Source organism: Eumetopias jubatus, unplaced genomic scaffold (genome assembly GCF_037043125.1).
Source record: "Eumetopias jubatus isolate StellerSeaLion01/CBP00866 unplaced genomic scaffold, mEumJub1_p1.0 scaffold_3, whole genome shotgun sequence".
NCBI lineage: Eukaryota > Metazoa > Chordata > Mammalia > Carnivora > Otariidae > Eumetopias > Eumetopias jubatus.
In genome coordinates this window covers 193,616,759-193,632,351 of record NW_028274809.1, presented here as the reverse complement: position 1 = coordinate 193,632,351, position 15,593 = coordinate 193,616,759, and the positions used below count along the sequence as shown (strand labels likewise).

At 56.4% G+C, this 15,593-nt stretch overlaps 1 protein-coding gene across 7 annotated transcripts in view; it reads right to left on the bottom strand.

Moving 5' to 3' along the window:
- Positions 1-1,117: 1,117 nt before the first annotated feature.
- The window catches only part of ATP11A (ATPase phospholipid transporting 11A), a 115,871-nt gene continuing 101,395 nt past the window's right edge, over positions 1,118-15,593 (bottom strand). The window contains exons 26-30 of one of the 7 annotated variants that reach the window (XM_028087321.2): positions 12,258-12,323; positions 11,301-11,404; positions 9,603-9,768; positions 6,061-6,163; positions 5,017-5,098 (exon numbers count right to left, since the gene is read on the bottom strand). In XM_028087321.2, the coding sequence (XP_027943122.1) occupies positions 6,071-6,163; positions 9,603-9,768; positions 11,301-11,404; positions 12,258-12,323 (429 nt within the window). In that variant the 3' untranslated portion in view covers positions 5,017-5,098; positions 6,061-6,070. Of the gene's footprint in view, positions 8,288-9,602; positions 9,769-11,300; positions 11,405-12,257; positions 12,324-15,593 lie in introns of all 7 variants that reach the window. The other 6 variants (XM_028087325.2, XM_088021902.1, XM_028087319.2 and 3 more) reach the window with 6 other exon arrangements.

Below are 15,593 nucleotides of genomic sequence, written 5' to 3'. Positions count from 1 at the left end.
ACATGTTCCCGAGACTTCTCCGTGCAAGAGGGAGCTCCCTAGCGTGTGGGTGTTGTTAGCATATCACTGAGTGGTTGTGTTCACGGGAACACAGGTGAGTGGTGCTGGCTGTTCTATCTGTGAGTCTCGTACCAGCAGGACAAGGTACTATCCTCCCAGACGCCAGGGTCACCGAGGCAGGTTAGACCCACGACAGGTGCCAGAGCCTTTTACTTCCTGTTGCATATTCCAGTCTTGAGTTAGCCGCCGGCGGCTGGCTAGACACGGTGACGGCCACCCATTCAGCCCAGGTTACTCGGCACCGGCTGCGTGCTTGTGTCACGGGGCGCGAGGGCCAGGGACAAAGCGCGCACACGGTAGAGCCCAGGTCCCTCCCAGAGGTTTGGGGAGGCCTGTGGGGTGGCACCCCAGAACTGAGCATCCCCGACTGGGCTCCACCCTCGTCCCCTCATCGACTCCGAATCTCAGGGCCTGATGTCAGGTGTGGTGGGCTTGAGGTTGGTCCTCAGACAAGGAGCGGGAGGGACCGCAGCGGCCAGTGGGCGGGAGGTGAATGACCAGCCGAGGGGGAGGGGGCAGCGTGGGGAGGGGACACACGCACCAGCCCGCTGTCCACAGGTGTCGTGGAGCTGGTGCGACCAGCAGGCGCAGGGGACCCGTGCAGGGCGCAGGCCCGGAGTCTGGACGGGAGGAGGGAATGAGAGGGGCCAGAGGAAGGGGGGAGGAGGCCGGGGCAAGCAGAAGCTTACACCCGGGGCGCGGGCCTGAAGGCAGGACGCTCAGAGGAGCTGTGGGTGGTGACGGGGCGGCTCAGCGAGGGGTCCATGATGCCGTTCTCCCGTCCTGAGCGCCTGGGCCGCACTGCGGCCTCGGTGAGTGCAGGTGCACCCGGTCACCCAGGTGACCTTCAGCCCAAACACTCAGGCTGAGAGCTTTCACCCTGCAGCTTCTGTCCCCAGAGATTTACGCCCAATTGCTGATTTATTTATAAAGAAACCAAACCAGACATTTTTTCTTCTCTATTGCAAGCAGATTCAAGTCTCCTGCTTAAATAATCTGCAGAAAAGTCTGATATAATTAAGTCATACTTTATCTACAGAAATAAAAGTTAAAAACAGTAGCATACAAAATAAACTTTACAGAAGTGTAAGATTTGGTTTAATCACAATTTAATTTTTCAAAGTGAGTTAATGAATCATTATCAATTAAACCTGACTACCTGGAGGCTGATTTATTATTATCTTAACCGCACCTACTATTTTCAATAATTTAAAAATAAATTCCAGTATTTATGATGATGACAACTACAGATACCATTCATGTTAAATACATTTTGAAGATTCTCTTTTATTACATTACATAATGAATAGACATTTTAAATGGCAATGCAGACACATATCATAGTTTTAAGTCAGAGACACTATATGTATATTAAAATTCTGTATATTTTGATAAGGTAAAAAATAAAGCTATATAAACTGATCTTTATTTTCTGCAAAAGTAGAATCACACTTTAGTAATACTTCCGACACATCTTCATTAAAGCTTTGTTTATAGACAATATCAGAATGATTCTCATTCCCATTCACCTACCCTCTAACTCAAAAAAATGTATTTGCCGACTAACATTTTTCCTGTTTTTAAAATGAGAAGCTTCCAAAAGAAACGCAGAAGGCAAGAAACTGTACATGGAAATGTGACACGGAGCTGTTAAATAAATAATAGCTTTCCGAAGAAAGGACGAGGAATTGCATTGGGTTATTCCAGTCAGTGCAACACCGGCGAGCTTAGTGGTTTTAAAGAAAAAGGCCGGGAAACTCCCTTTAGGCTGCACTGGGCATTTGGTTGATGTGCAACAATTTGAGACTAATTAGAATAGCATGTAGGAGACGTTTTTGTACTTAAAGCTGCAAAATCTCACCAGGCCAAACTACAATTCTATAACCCGTCACTGCAGAAGCTGGGCGCCTGGGCCTCCTTCCCAAGTGCAGGCACGGCTATACCACGAGGGGCTCATCTGGTCGGCGTTCACTCTGTGGAGTCAAATGCACAGGAATAGACGAGCTGGGTTCCACCCGGAGTTGCCAAGGGGAGGACGCCTTTTCTGCCCACTGCCCGCGGCAGAGGGCCGGCCGGTGCTCCCGGAGGCTCGCAGAGGCCCCGTGGCTCAGAGGGTCCGGACGCTCCTCTCTGCCCCGTCCCGAGGGCAGAGCCGCGGGGCAGTGTCAGCCGGGGGGGGGGGTCTCCCCAAGGAGGAAGCGCTGCAGCATATCCATCCACAGCCCCGTCTGCCCCCCGGGGCTGCCGTGCCCGCCTCCGGCATCCTGCCAGGGCATGAGACTCGAGCCTCGTGTTCCCGGAGCTCCTGGCAGGGTCCCCTCAGGAAGGGGGCAGGATGGCCAGGGCCCAGGGAGACTGTATGTGTGCGTACCGTGTGGCCAAGTGGACACGGAGCTGAAAACAGGAGACAGGGATGTGGTGGGGGCCACCTGTGCGTTAGTGTGACCTGCTCTTAAGGGGATGGTGTGCGGCTTGGGAACCAGATGCTGGGACCCGTGTGGGAGATCACGGGTTGGTAATTCATTAACGTGTGCTGTCCTGAACGAGGTTTCCAAAACGAACACTCGAAGATGACAGGACTTGCTTTCAGGTCAGTTTAAGGCAAGTAAACAGGAACTCATGTAGGTGAGAGATCGCACTGGGTCCCACGTGCACACTCATCCCGGAGGGCTCTGCCGCTCTACGTCCCGCCCCGGGGCCGCGTCACCGATCAGGCGCACTCACGGAGGATTCCCTGACCATCTTGTAAGAGACATTTGGAGCATGTAAGGGGTTAGTGACTTTCCCAACGAGATGTGCATTATCAGAGGTCTTGGTACAGGTGGAAAGAGGGTACCGAACCATCCCTCGAGAAGCTTCTATTTTAAGGCCGAAGGATGGAAATGAAAAACAAATCAAAAAGCAGATGATAATCGCAATCAACTGTGAAGAACCAGCAAGCGAAATATTGTGCTCTAAATATGCCTTCAACTAATCACTGCCACCGGGGACACAGGTGTAGAGAATAAAATCAAATCTGAATCTTCACATTCATCAGATATGGAGATATTTGGCCAAAACGCCCACCAGAATTTAAATGCAAAGTGGCCAAAAGTTCATCAACTTAAAAAATAAAAGCTTTAAAAACATACTTTAAAAATTAGATGTGGTATATTAACAAATAAATGAATAAAGGGATAGAAACAGCTATGAAAATATTTCAGCGCAAAGGCAATTTTAAGATTTCTAAAAAAATACATTACAAAGAATTTGTTAACTAAACATACAGAGAATCTGTCTCCCTACAGGTATTACATTTATACCCATATTAGGTTCTTAAAAACGGCTGTAAAAATGCACACACCACTGCTGCAGGGTCTAGCGCGGACGGGAGGGCCGGGGCGCCACCACACACGGGGGGCGGGGCGCGCGGGACGGAGGGCGGAGACCCCGGTGCGCTCCCCGTCCTTTCTCTGGGTCTTTGGTTTGCTGTTGCTACTTCACCTGAACTTACCCCAACTCCTCTGTGTATGCAGTCAATTCATCCCCTAGTTCAAATAAATATTTTATAGGCGAAACATTATACAAATTGTGAAATCTGGGCTTCCCAAAATGCCTGGCATGGAGCGTCTCTGAAGCAGACCCCTGTTCACTCACCAGCGTCGCCGGGGCCACAGCCTGGAACCCGGCAGCGGGCAAGGGGCCTGCTTGTCATTTAGCTTCGGGACGATACTTTTCTCAAAAGGCATCCGTTTCCACATCCACACTTTGAATCTCAGACTGAAATGTCTTCTTTGTGGACCATTAAGGCTACCTCAAGGAGGTTATTCTAGAAACAAACAGCAGTACAGAGAAGGGACCGGGACCATCAACGCAGCAGCCTCCTCAAGGTCTGCCCACCCCAAATGACGCCCTGGACAGCGGACTGCAACACAGCACTCATCCAACAGAACACGCAGGCCTTGGTCTGGGTCTTGGCCGTGGGCAGCCGGCCAGGGCGGCAATCCTGCTTCTCAGGATTCAGACACCGCCTCACTGTCAGACCTGTGCGGGCCGGAAACAGATTTCGGAAGATGGACGCGGCCCCTGGAGGCCACCTCTCGATGAGGACATCGAAGGGTCTGCCCCCGGCCCCCGACCACCAGCCTTCCCCTAGAACTGGGGAAAGCTCTCTGGACAAGAGAACGCGGGGAGGGTCTACCCATGGGGGTGTGAGAAAAACTAGCTCCTATCTTGTATCGGGAAGGCTGGAGTGGACAGTGTTCTCTATTCGTCACACACGGTATTTTCTTTTTCTCCACAGGGGCAGCCGGGGACGGGAAACACTCAGAGATTCACACAGGGGAAGCTAGTCCTCCCTCAGAGGGACGAACCCCCCGTCGGACATGACCCTGGAAAGCAGCTGTGCTAGGGAGCGGGTTTGGATTGAAGCAGGACACCGTCCAGGACTCCGACAGGCTGTAGGAGCACGGTGACGCCAGGGTCTGGTCCGGCCAGTTCCAGAAGCACGAGGGCTGGAGGGCTCCGGACAAGGAGGCACAGAGGCAAGGCCGGCCCGTCCCACGGTGAGGACAAGGCCCCTGTGCTCGGACGGTCGGCGGTGTGGCCACCCCCGCGCAAGCTGATGGCCCACCTCCACGCAGGTGTCCTCCTCCGGCAGCGTCTGGGGCTGGAGGCCCTGGCCCAGGGTGCAGTGGGCCGTGCGTGCCCAGCCAAATGCCCAAGAGAAGCTGTGGGGCCACCAGCCCCACGAGAGGTGACGACTGCCAGCCACGCATTCCAAGCAAGTCCCGTGGTCCTCATCCCTCCTTCGGGGGCGGGGAGAAGCACACACGTGCGGCTCTCAAAGGCTGGGACTGGTGGCCTGTCCACCAGTGGCCCCCCCGTGGGGCGCAGGGCCGGGATGGCGGTGGCTGTGCAGGAGACCGGCGAGGGGAGACCACATCAGCGTCCCCTGCTTTGTGTGCGGGCCTGGCCACACGGCCCAGGGGCTGGGGCTCTGCGGGTAGGCCAGGAGAGTGAGTTCGGGGAGGCAGTCCTGGCCGCGCACACATGTGCTCTGTTGGAGAACACAGAGGACACAGCGTCAGTCCCGGGACCCTCCACAAGGACCCTGCCCAGCCTGCTCTGACGCTGCCCGCGGGGCCTCCCGTTCCAGACACGGGTCGGGAGCGTGTCCCGTGTGACCGAGGACACAGAGCCAGCATGGTGACCGCATTCTGGCCACCAGCGGTTGCCCCGCTTGGCTCCATCACGTGCGAAGCCTCTACCAGAGGCCCCGGGGACCGGGGCTGGGGTCCACGGTCCCCTCCACGCACGTGGGCAACCTCAGTCTGTGCAGGTTCTTACAGCCCAAGGAGGCCGGCCACCTCACCTAGCCGTTGTTAAATTTACCGGGCAGCAGGGCCTGAGGGAAGCAGTCTGGGAGGAACGGGTCTTAAAGGAATAACCAACCGTCCCCGGGCAGAGAAGGCAGTGTGCCTGTCAGCACCCGAGACACCCAGCTCAGGGCGCGTCGTGAGCGCGGCTGCATCTCCGGGCCTCTCTGGGGCAGACACGGCTCCCCGTGTCGGCTGACGGACAACAGGACACCTGTGCTGGACGTCTGCCTGGGCCAACGTTCCACGCAAATCATGCAATCTTCCGTTGTCTTGTCAAAATACGGTCTTTCCTGAGAGACCTTCTGGGTGAAGCTCTTTCCACAACCAAGGCCAAGGAATGAGCTTTGTTCTGGCAAACTAGGCACTGAACACCCTGGGTGAGTGGATCCAGTAAACGCGCGCGGAAGGCCACGGCACACGCGAGCAGTGCACGGCCATCTGCAGCCCAGACACGCTCAGGCAGGTCACTTACCTGGGACAGAAACACACGTGTGTGTAAAAAGTGGTTTTTTTTTTTTTTTTTCATCATGAACCTTTGTTATCAAAATGGCACAGCAAAACTTTGGAGGAAAAGTGGACAGTTTGGAAGGATCACAGCACACCCAGGAGGCCTGCCAGGCGGCGTGGCGGACACGGTTACCTATCCTTGGCTAATGGCGCCTCGGCCGTGGCAAGAGGTCCTTCAGAAGCGGCCCGTCCGTGCCTGGCGCAGCGGCGACCGATGCTTTGAGTTTCATGCTCTGCTGCAAGGCGAGGAGAAATACTGAGAGGGGCTGCGCCTGGTTCCAGAAGCACCTCCCGTCCGGGAGCACGACCCAGCCTCGCAGCCGGACCTGGGGCCTGTGCAAGCTGGGGGCAGCGGGAGGGTGCCGCCAGGGAAGGAGCGGGTCTTCCTAGCAGCCCTTCACCTGACAGAGACCAAGGGACAGGGCAGGGCACAGAGGGCAGGCTGGGACAGCAGGCCGGGGGCCCACGGAGGAGCCTCTGCTGGAAGGACCAGACCGGCTGCTCCCGCCGGCGGCCGCCTCGGCGCTCACCCCAAACAGGAGGGACTGCACCTGCCTGCCCCTCTGTCCCTGTCCTTCGCCCCGACCCCAAGGCTAGACCCCTGCAGGGCCCGGGGGTCACGGTGCCGCAAGTCAACGCGGGCTTTCTCGTCAGACCATAGTAGTGCCTCAGGAACCAGCAAGAAGGGAACTTGAAGAGGTGGAGGAGTACAAGGTGTGAGATGCAGAACGTCTTCTGGTGAGAGAAGGGTGAACTGATCAGGGGAGGGCGGTGCGGCCCTTTGCAGGGACGGAACTGTACCCGGTAACACAGCGAAACACGTGTACAAATATGTATACACGGGTGACACATGCACACACGCAAGACCTGGTGCCTGTGATGTGTTTCTTTTTAACAGAACAGACGGAGGGAAACAACGGCCCATCTGACATGAGGACTGGTCCAGGGTCTGTTCCTCCAAAGTTTGGCAGGTGTCCAGGGGGGTTCCCAGAAGCACACGCACATCTGTGTGCGTGCCAGGGGCCCCAGGAAGGTGCAGGTGTGGGCACACGGCCGCCTCATGTGGCCGTGGACCCTGCTGGGCGCCCGGCGCCGACCACCCCCGAGCAGCCAAACGTGGGCTTCTGAGAGAGAGTCTTAGCACACCTCACGCATCAAGGGTGAAAGTATGTATTTTTATCCCAAAGTTGGCAAGATTTAATCAATTTCCTAAGCACAGCCCATAACTTAAATGTTCCTAGTAATTTCATCCTAAATGTTTTCAAGTATGTATCCAGTAAGATAAAATTAAGTCACTCATTCTAGCAAATTCTGATGGCACCAGAGTAGAAAAATTTTGACTGCTGATAATTACCAGAAATTAAAAAATGTACCATCCTGTTAGTTAAAAAATAGTGTTTAAAATGTATAGAGGATGAACGGTCGTTAAAAGAAAACAGAGCCTTTTCTTGCTTAGGTATTTTCCTATGAACTCAGCTGTACTAGGAACAGTTTCCAAGCATCACTGACGTTGAGGCCTCTGTAAGTGTGTCCTTTAGACACACGGACAGGAGCCATCCCTGGACAACTGTGCCCCTGAAATCATGGCTCTTCAGGAACAGGCTGTAGCCCTGGGCGGCTACCCTGTGTGGCTCAAGGCTGCTGAGAAACAAGCCAGCACAGCCGCTCACAGCAACATAAGGCTTTCTCTAAAAACAGAATCTTTTTCAAAGTGAAAAGGGAATTTGGAGAAACACTTGACCCAAACACATCTCTCCCAGCTTTTCCACAGCCTGGGTGGCTCAGCCCGAGCCTTGTCTTTTCTGTAGTGCCTTGTGGGGCCTGCACAACACTCTGTCGTGGGGGCCTCAGTTTCCCTGTCTGTGTAATGGGTCCGCAGAGCTGCGTGAGTGAGGAGGTCTTGCTGTCCATCCGCCATTGGCTGCGGAGAGGGGGCTGGTGCTGCGTGGACTCTGCCCACGTGAGCTCGAGCGACGTAGGAGCCGCCACACCCACACCTCTGTGTGCAGGGGCCACGGGTACCTGCCAGCCAGTGCAATGCAGTGCAGCCCTGCACCTGGGCAGGTGGGACCCGCAACCTCCCACGGACACACAGAGAAGCACGGGCCACGTGCACTTCTGCGTCTCAGATACAGGTCACACCGGTAGCTCCTGATGTGCTCATCCTGAGCAGGCAGGAGCCCGGGACAGGTGCCGGGACGCCTCAGCGAGGGGTCAGCCCTCTGCTTCCTGCGACCGTAACCCCACCATGCCAAACGACAGAAAAGCATCACCTTGTTCCGTTAGAAACTCAGACTGCTGGAGGTCTGAGAGAGCATAAAGATGGTGGACTGCTCGACAGAAAGGCACTGGCTCTTAGTCTGCAGTCCAGAGGGGTCGAGGGGCCACACACATCGCGAGACAGGTGGGAGCAGTTATTTAGGCAAAGAAGTTGGAGACAAAGGGAAGGAGGAAGGGAAAAGAGAAACAAGTTAAGGCGGTTGGGGCCGGTTAATCGCAGGAACCTCCCTTGCGCATCCCCGCCATCGCGCTAAGCAAACCGTGTCCTCCCTGGATGCTCCCCTCCTGGGGACCGCGCGGGCCTCTCGTCCCTGCGTCTGTCCCCTCCGCCCCGGAAGCTCCTGTCGTGCTCGCTTGTTAAAGAGCTCAGAGCAGAGGTGCTGACGCACGCTCTCGAGCTGTCGGTGCCGACTACGAACACACAGGCACCAAGGAGGGGAAGACTAGCAACCAGGGGAGCTGGGCCCAGCTCGCTAAAGCAGCGCAGACTTCGGGGAGAGCCCCCCACCGGGGTCCCGTCCAAACGCTGGGACAGGTGGAGGTGGGCACACGTGGTGCCCAGACCTTGCTCCCTGCAAACCCAGCAGCGGCCTGGCTGTTTCCCACCCCAGAGGCCGGCCAACAGCACCTGGGGGCTGCACACCTGGGCGATGTGAGCTTTCCAGAAGGCCTTCCCTGGGGCCCTGAAGCACACGGACGGTCCTCCCACACCCGCAGGCCCGCCTGCGCTCTGCCCTCTGCACACTCGGCAGGATCCTCCCTTCTCCTTACGGAGGCTCTGCACCTCCGTGGGCAGGACACAGGGTGAGGGCGACAGGGGACGTGCCCTCCCTGAGGTCGCAGGGGTGTGGGGATGAAGGGGGACGAGCCCTCGCTGAGAACTCTGAGCAGCTTCGACTGACACCTGCTGCTGCGGTCATGCTGGGCTGGGCATTCTACACGTCTCACTTCTCTCCTGAATCCGGAATTCAGCCCGTTGGCCTTAACTGGGGATTGTGGAAACCAAGTGACCCTAGTACTCACCAGAATCGCCCAGTATAAACGCGAACGTTTGGGGCCACATTCACCATCCCTAAAGCTAACGCAATTTTACCTTCGAAGTAATGATTAATTTTGAAAACTTTTTTGGATTTACACAAAATAATCTTCCTTTTGTATTGGCTCAGTCCGTCTCCCTCGATCCTTCTCTGACTTCAGCAGACTAGCGTCTCGGGCCTGACCGTGGTCACCCTGCAGCTCCCCTGCGTTAACGTTCTAACGCTCATTAGGAACACCCGGACTGAGCGCACTTCCAACACAAGCCTCTCCTGCTTTCCTTACAGCGATCACAGCGGCTGCTCCGGCTGGGCCCCCACGCCCCCCCCTGCAGCACCCCCAACCCCGCCGCACCCCTACCTGGACTCTCTCTGTGGCACTGGGCCACAGCTGCCTGGACAGGACTTTTTTGAGAACGTCAGGAAGGAGGCTGACAGTGATGAGCAGGATGATGAGCAGCCAGGCAGGGCCGCTGGACAACATCTGGATGAACACATAGTACATCCTTTGGTAATTCAGGAACGGCCTGGAAAAACAACAGATGGGCAGGCCGGAGGTCACCCGGAGGACACCGCGCTCTCTGCTCTCAGGAGCAGCCCCCGCCTGTTCCCCGAGGTTTTCCCTCTGTCACTGAGCCTCTTGAGTGTGTGTGCCTGCCTACTCACGGACAATGAGCCACAGGATTTCCCTGTCAGGCCAGGCAGTGAGGAGTTCTACAAGTCTCCCAAAGAGATGGGATGTCCCTGGAGCTGTTTCCAGACAGTGAAAAATGATTTTAAAAGACTAAAATAGGTGATTTTTTTTTTTTTTTTTTTTTGGGTATCTTGGAACCACAACCTGAGCGATGGCTGTTAACATGCACGAGACACGCACGGGTTCTGATCAGCAACGCTAGTTAACCACCCCAGGCTTATACGGTGAAAAAAATGACATTTTTTCTGTGAAAACAGAGAGCACGAAGGGCCTCCCTTCCAGGCAAATCTATAATTCAAGAAAATATCCACACTGGGCTCCAAGACAGAAACTGGAAGGGACCAACAGTAAACCTGGGTTAGTTCCGCCATCCCTACGCCCAAGGCTGGGGAGCGGGGCGGATGGTGTTCCGGACGGAACGTGGACGTCACAGGCCGGAGGCTACCACAAGCCCATCCAGCTCAGCACCTGCAGGTCCCCAAGAACACGAGCATAGGGCTCTGGCCACTAGAGGTCAGCGACGCTCCGAGAGGTGGGGAGGCGGGTGCTGAGGGCAGAGCCACGCTCCAAGCTGCCCAGCACGGGCACCGTGGCGGGGACACCGCGTCCGGCCAGCACGCCCAGGACTCCCTTGTCCCAGCCGCGCTCAGGAAATGCTCCGTCTCATGCACAGGTGGGGGCGCCGTGTGTGCTGTGATGGGGACGGGAGGTGGGACCAGCCTGCCTGTGCGACGGGTGACGCAGCATGGGGTTCTGAAGGACACGTAAGAGCTCGCGGGGCAGGCTAGTGGGAAAGGACAGCCCGGCAGAAGGAACAGCATGAGCCACGGTGCACCAGTAAAAGCACCAGAGTAGGTACCACACACACAACCACTTCCCGCCCTTGTCAGAGGCCACGGAGCCAGCCCCCTGGCAGCCACAGTGAACTCCCCACAGAGCACTGGGACCCTGCCATTTCTCCGCAGAGGGTCCTGGGTGGCCTCCCAGGAGCAGGGCTCCATCGGCCAGCGGTGGGGGGAGGGGGGGCCCAGGCCAGCCCCACCTGCTACGCCCGCTAGGACCCGCTCATCACTGCTGCAGCACAGAAGGCTGGCCATGCCACGCCCGACAAGCACTTAGCCCGGGGCCCATCCCGGGACACATTTAGGACGCCCAGCCCACCACGAAGAGGGTGATGCCCGCCCAGGCCACAGCGTAAATGACTTCTCTCGAGAAGAATCGTCTGACCTGCGATCTGACGCAGGTCCCTTGCGGCAGTGCCTGGCCTCCCCGGTCTCAGCTAGTCACCTGCCACGCCGCGTGGCTTCCCCATGGAGAACGTGGGTCCAGGGAGCAGGGACCCCTCGGCCTCGCACCCCCACATACCAGATAATCCCTCCCCAGAGGAGGGAGAAGACAACGTAGAACAGCAGGGACCCCCAGATGACAAAGTGGTTTATCCAAGTCCAGTAGTGCGTATCGAGCGCCAACTGAAAGACAAGACACAGACTGCGGGTTGGGGCGCCGTCGGGGCCTCAGCCACAGCATCGCGGACCAGCAGCCGGAGAGAATGGGGAACAGAGACCACCCCGCCTCCACAGCAGCCAAAAGGCCCACGTAAACCTGCTGCAGGAGCACAATCAAAGCTCCCAGAGGAGAGAGAGAAGGCAGTGTCCCCGCATCCCAGGGGGGCACGCCCTGGAGTGTCTCCTGCTCGGGGAGGACCCCCCCGCCCAGCTACCCTGTCGGCTGTGTTCCCACTGCAGAGACTCGGGGCGACAGTCTGAGGAATACAGAATCCGGCCTTTCAAAAGAGCTGAATTTCCCATAATACATTCATTTGTTTTAAAGTAACTTTTTTGTAAAGATTTTTTTTTAAAGATTTTATTTATTTATTTGAGAGAGAGAGAGAATGAGAGCCAGAGAGCATGAGAGCGAAGAGGGTCAGAGGAAGAAGCAGACTCCCCTGCTGAGCAGGGAGCCCGATGTGGGACTCGATCCTGGGACTCCAGGACCATGACCTGAGCCGAAGGCAGTCGCCCAACCAACTGAGCCACCCAGGCGCCCTTAAAGTAACTTTTGACTGTATTGGGGCTTGTCACTTAAAGGAATTCTAACCTGACTCCTTTTATAAAGAAAAGGCTCATTCCCTCATTCACCTTCTGTGTAATTCCAGAAGTTCACGTATTGGTCGCCCGGCACCCAGTGCACTGCGTCCCCACATGGCTTCTTAAATGACTGAACGTGACCCTGGAGGGTGGCCCGGGGCATGGGGGCTCCAGCCCGAGCATGGTTACAATGGACAGGGCAGCTGAAGAAGGAACATCAAGGGCATGCGCTTACCTTTAGTGTGACCGTAAATACCATCACAGTGAACACCAGCGTCCCAAAGGTCCAGTTTCCAAAGATCTGTGGGGGAGAATCGTCCAGAGAGTCTCCAGTTAATACACATCACTCCCCTCCACGCTCAAGACAAGACTGTCAGAGAACACACCCCAGTGCTCTTGCGGACCAGCGCTCCAGACCCCGAAGATACAGGGATGGGAAGAAGCTGGCTGTCAACACCCCGGGCCCCCAGACCTCTGGGGTCCCCGCGCCACCCCTGGGGGCCAGGCCAGCGGTTGGGGGATGGGTTCAGAGCCCTTCCTGCACTGACCCCCCATGTCGGCCCACTCGACCCTCCACAAACAGCAGTCCTAATGTGGCAGACGGAGAGGTGAAAATCCCCGGGAGCAGGAATGCTCGTGTGCAGGGTGCCGGCCATGTCTCTTCCGCATCGTGTTCCCTGTGGAAGAGACGCGGCCCAGCTCCCCGGCTCTGCGCCGTCTGCACGCTCAAGAACAGACTCAGGAGCACTGGCTACCTCCTCCGAACTCAACTCAGACACCCGCCCGCCCTGGAACAAAACCAAGGACAGGCGCGAGCAGCCCGAGAGGACAACCGTGTCCTAAATGAGCGACCCTGTGAGGGTGGGGCGTTGCCCTGGACAGTCACGGGGAGGGGGAAATGGAGGCAGACGAGACAGCTGCACAAAGGCCCTGGCAGCCAGGCTGACGGCCAGAACCACAGACGCGCCAACAGCGCCGAGGAAGTGCCTCCCGCCCCGCATGGCGCCGCGAAGCCACACGTGGTGGAAACATAGGGTCAAATCACGACAACACATTTCTCAACTACAGACAAAGACACAGAAAACGAAATACCCACTTTCTCTTAGGGGGAAATCAGTCTGCTGGAGATTTTACTCTCTTCAAGATTTCTCCAGAATCCCCTAAGCACGGACCCCCTTCTGGTTTCTGTGAAATGCGCCTCTCAGAAAATGTTCCTAGTACTTCTTTAAAGGCAAACAGCTCTATTTCATTAAGAATTAAGAGGCCGGAATACAAAGGCTTTCTGTATGGTTAGTTTTCAACAGAGAAAACACGGGCGAACACGGAGGCTAGGTCTTTGCATACGTTTGGCGACGTAGGATTCTAGAGTTCGTGTGAGGACACAGAGCCCCACAGACCCCCACCAACATCCGGACCTCATTCCCCAGTCCATCACTGGGATCAAAATGGGGCTTCCATCACTCGGACCCACACATGGGGGCTGGTGCCTGGAGGCGACTCTGCCCCCAGGGGACCCCTGCAAAGTCCCAGGACGGTTCTGGCTGCCACACTGGGGAGGGGGCTGCTACAGGCACCTCGCAGGAAGGGCTGGGGTCTGCTGCCTGCACAGGGTGGCCCCACAACCAGGGACCAGAACTTCCCAGCCCCCAGAGGCCACAGTGCCCAGGGAAGAAACTCTGACCGAAAAGTGCTGTCTTGTTTCGCTTTGGGGGCAGGAAAAATTTTAAGCTCTGAGACCAGGAGCAGCTTGGCAGCAGGCTACAGAAATGCTTGGCCAGCAGGGTGTCGGAAACCACGCTGCGTTTTGTTTTCACTGGAAGCTGATGCTTGCAGACAAAAGGACACTGTGAGCAGGGGCTTGAATCCCGCGTGGGCCCGTCAGGGGGACCTGGCAGAAAGGCCTGCCCCCTCCACTTCCTGACACCCGGGGCCCATGGTCACACCCGTGCCTGGCAGGGGACACGGAAATCTTTTTTAAGGGTCGGGTAATAGCAAGGTGCAGCAGTGTGTGCGTGCATAGCAGACGGGCAGGGCCTCAGCAAGCGCATCACCAGCCGGTAGATTTGTAGAGCTGGAAATTACGGCCGACCTGGGATTCCGTACCAAGTGGGGCTCCCAATACTTCGCGCAGTAATGCATGGGCCTCAGCTATAATTTCTACGGGCACGTACCAACAACACACAACTAATTTGGCTCCAGAACTGGGAATTTTGGTTCCAAGCCCCAGCAATGAAGACACGTCTGCTCTGCCTCACCTATACCCTCGGCCAGCAGTTCCTGAGTCACCAGGACAGCGAGTCAGGGGGATGGCTCTGGGAACACCCTCGAAAGTCGTCATCGGTTCTCGCAGGGTGGAGCCCTCGGGCTTTTGTCACTGAAGTTGTTTGCTACTATTTCTATAGATTTTGGGGGTGGGAGGCGAAAGGGTGTCCAGAGGGTTTGCTCTCTGAATGGCATCGGTCCCAGGTGCACTGCACCTGACTTCCTAACAGAGTACTCCCCTTGGCACAGACTCCCAGGGACTCCCAGCCCTGTGTGGGGACAGCGAACACCTGGGGAGCCTGCAAGCCTCCAGCTCCACCTCACGCGCCCTCGGTCTTCCCTCTGCCTGCCCAGAAGCATCCTGTGGGAAAGCGTTCTGCTCCTAAAGGCCCTCAAACCCAGACCAACTTCACTGTCACGTGTAAAAATATTCCACAACAAACACAACACGTGCGGTCCATGCTCCCTTCACGCGGACTCCGCCGTCTGTTCTCGATGTTTGCTGCCCTCCATTACCACCTCTGGAAGAAACCTGCTGCTCCATACGAGTATGTCCGTTACCGCCTCTGTGAGCTCGTTTGTGCGTCACAAGGAGAAACAGCTTTGGTGTGTGTGCAGAAAATGCTCCCTAAGTGAATTTCTTTTCAAGAAGTTATGACGAGCATTGTCTCAACACCACACGGGATCTATGCACATTCCTACAGAACAATGTAGCTCTCAAGAAAACGGGTCCTTACCTACTGACCACCAGTGGGATGGGGCTTCTGAACCGTAACACCACAGATGCACCCTCAGCAGGAAGGGTGGGTGTCCAGGGAGGGATGCACATTACAATCAGCAAACTCCTGCTGCCCACGAACCAAGAGCTTCATCAGTCACCACAGAATGGCCCTTGATGCACTTGGGTTCTGGGATTTATCTGAATTACTAGAGAACCAGGCTACAACGCTATCTGAGTTTTGTGGGCGATCAAACCCTCTTTCCCACAAAGCGAACAGGAAAGGCTCCATCTGGAGATGTGGACGCACCGGGGTGGGGGCAGGGGGGTGGGCTAGAGTTCGAACACCAGACGTTTAACCCTGGCTTTGCCCTGTGTGCAGTGGCCTTGGGCCACCCCAGCCTCCTGGGGCTCCTGTCCTCCCAGGGATGCGGGATGGAAATGAGCACCACTCCTGACTCGGGGATGCTGTGCTCACTCTTCATCTCGCTCTGACGAGCCCGGTCTCGGGGTTCCCCACTGTCTACGGAGCACTGACTTGCAGGAGACTTCACCTCTCAGAGCATCACTGTGGACAGACACCTCACCTCA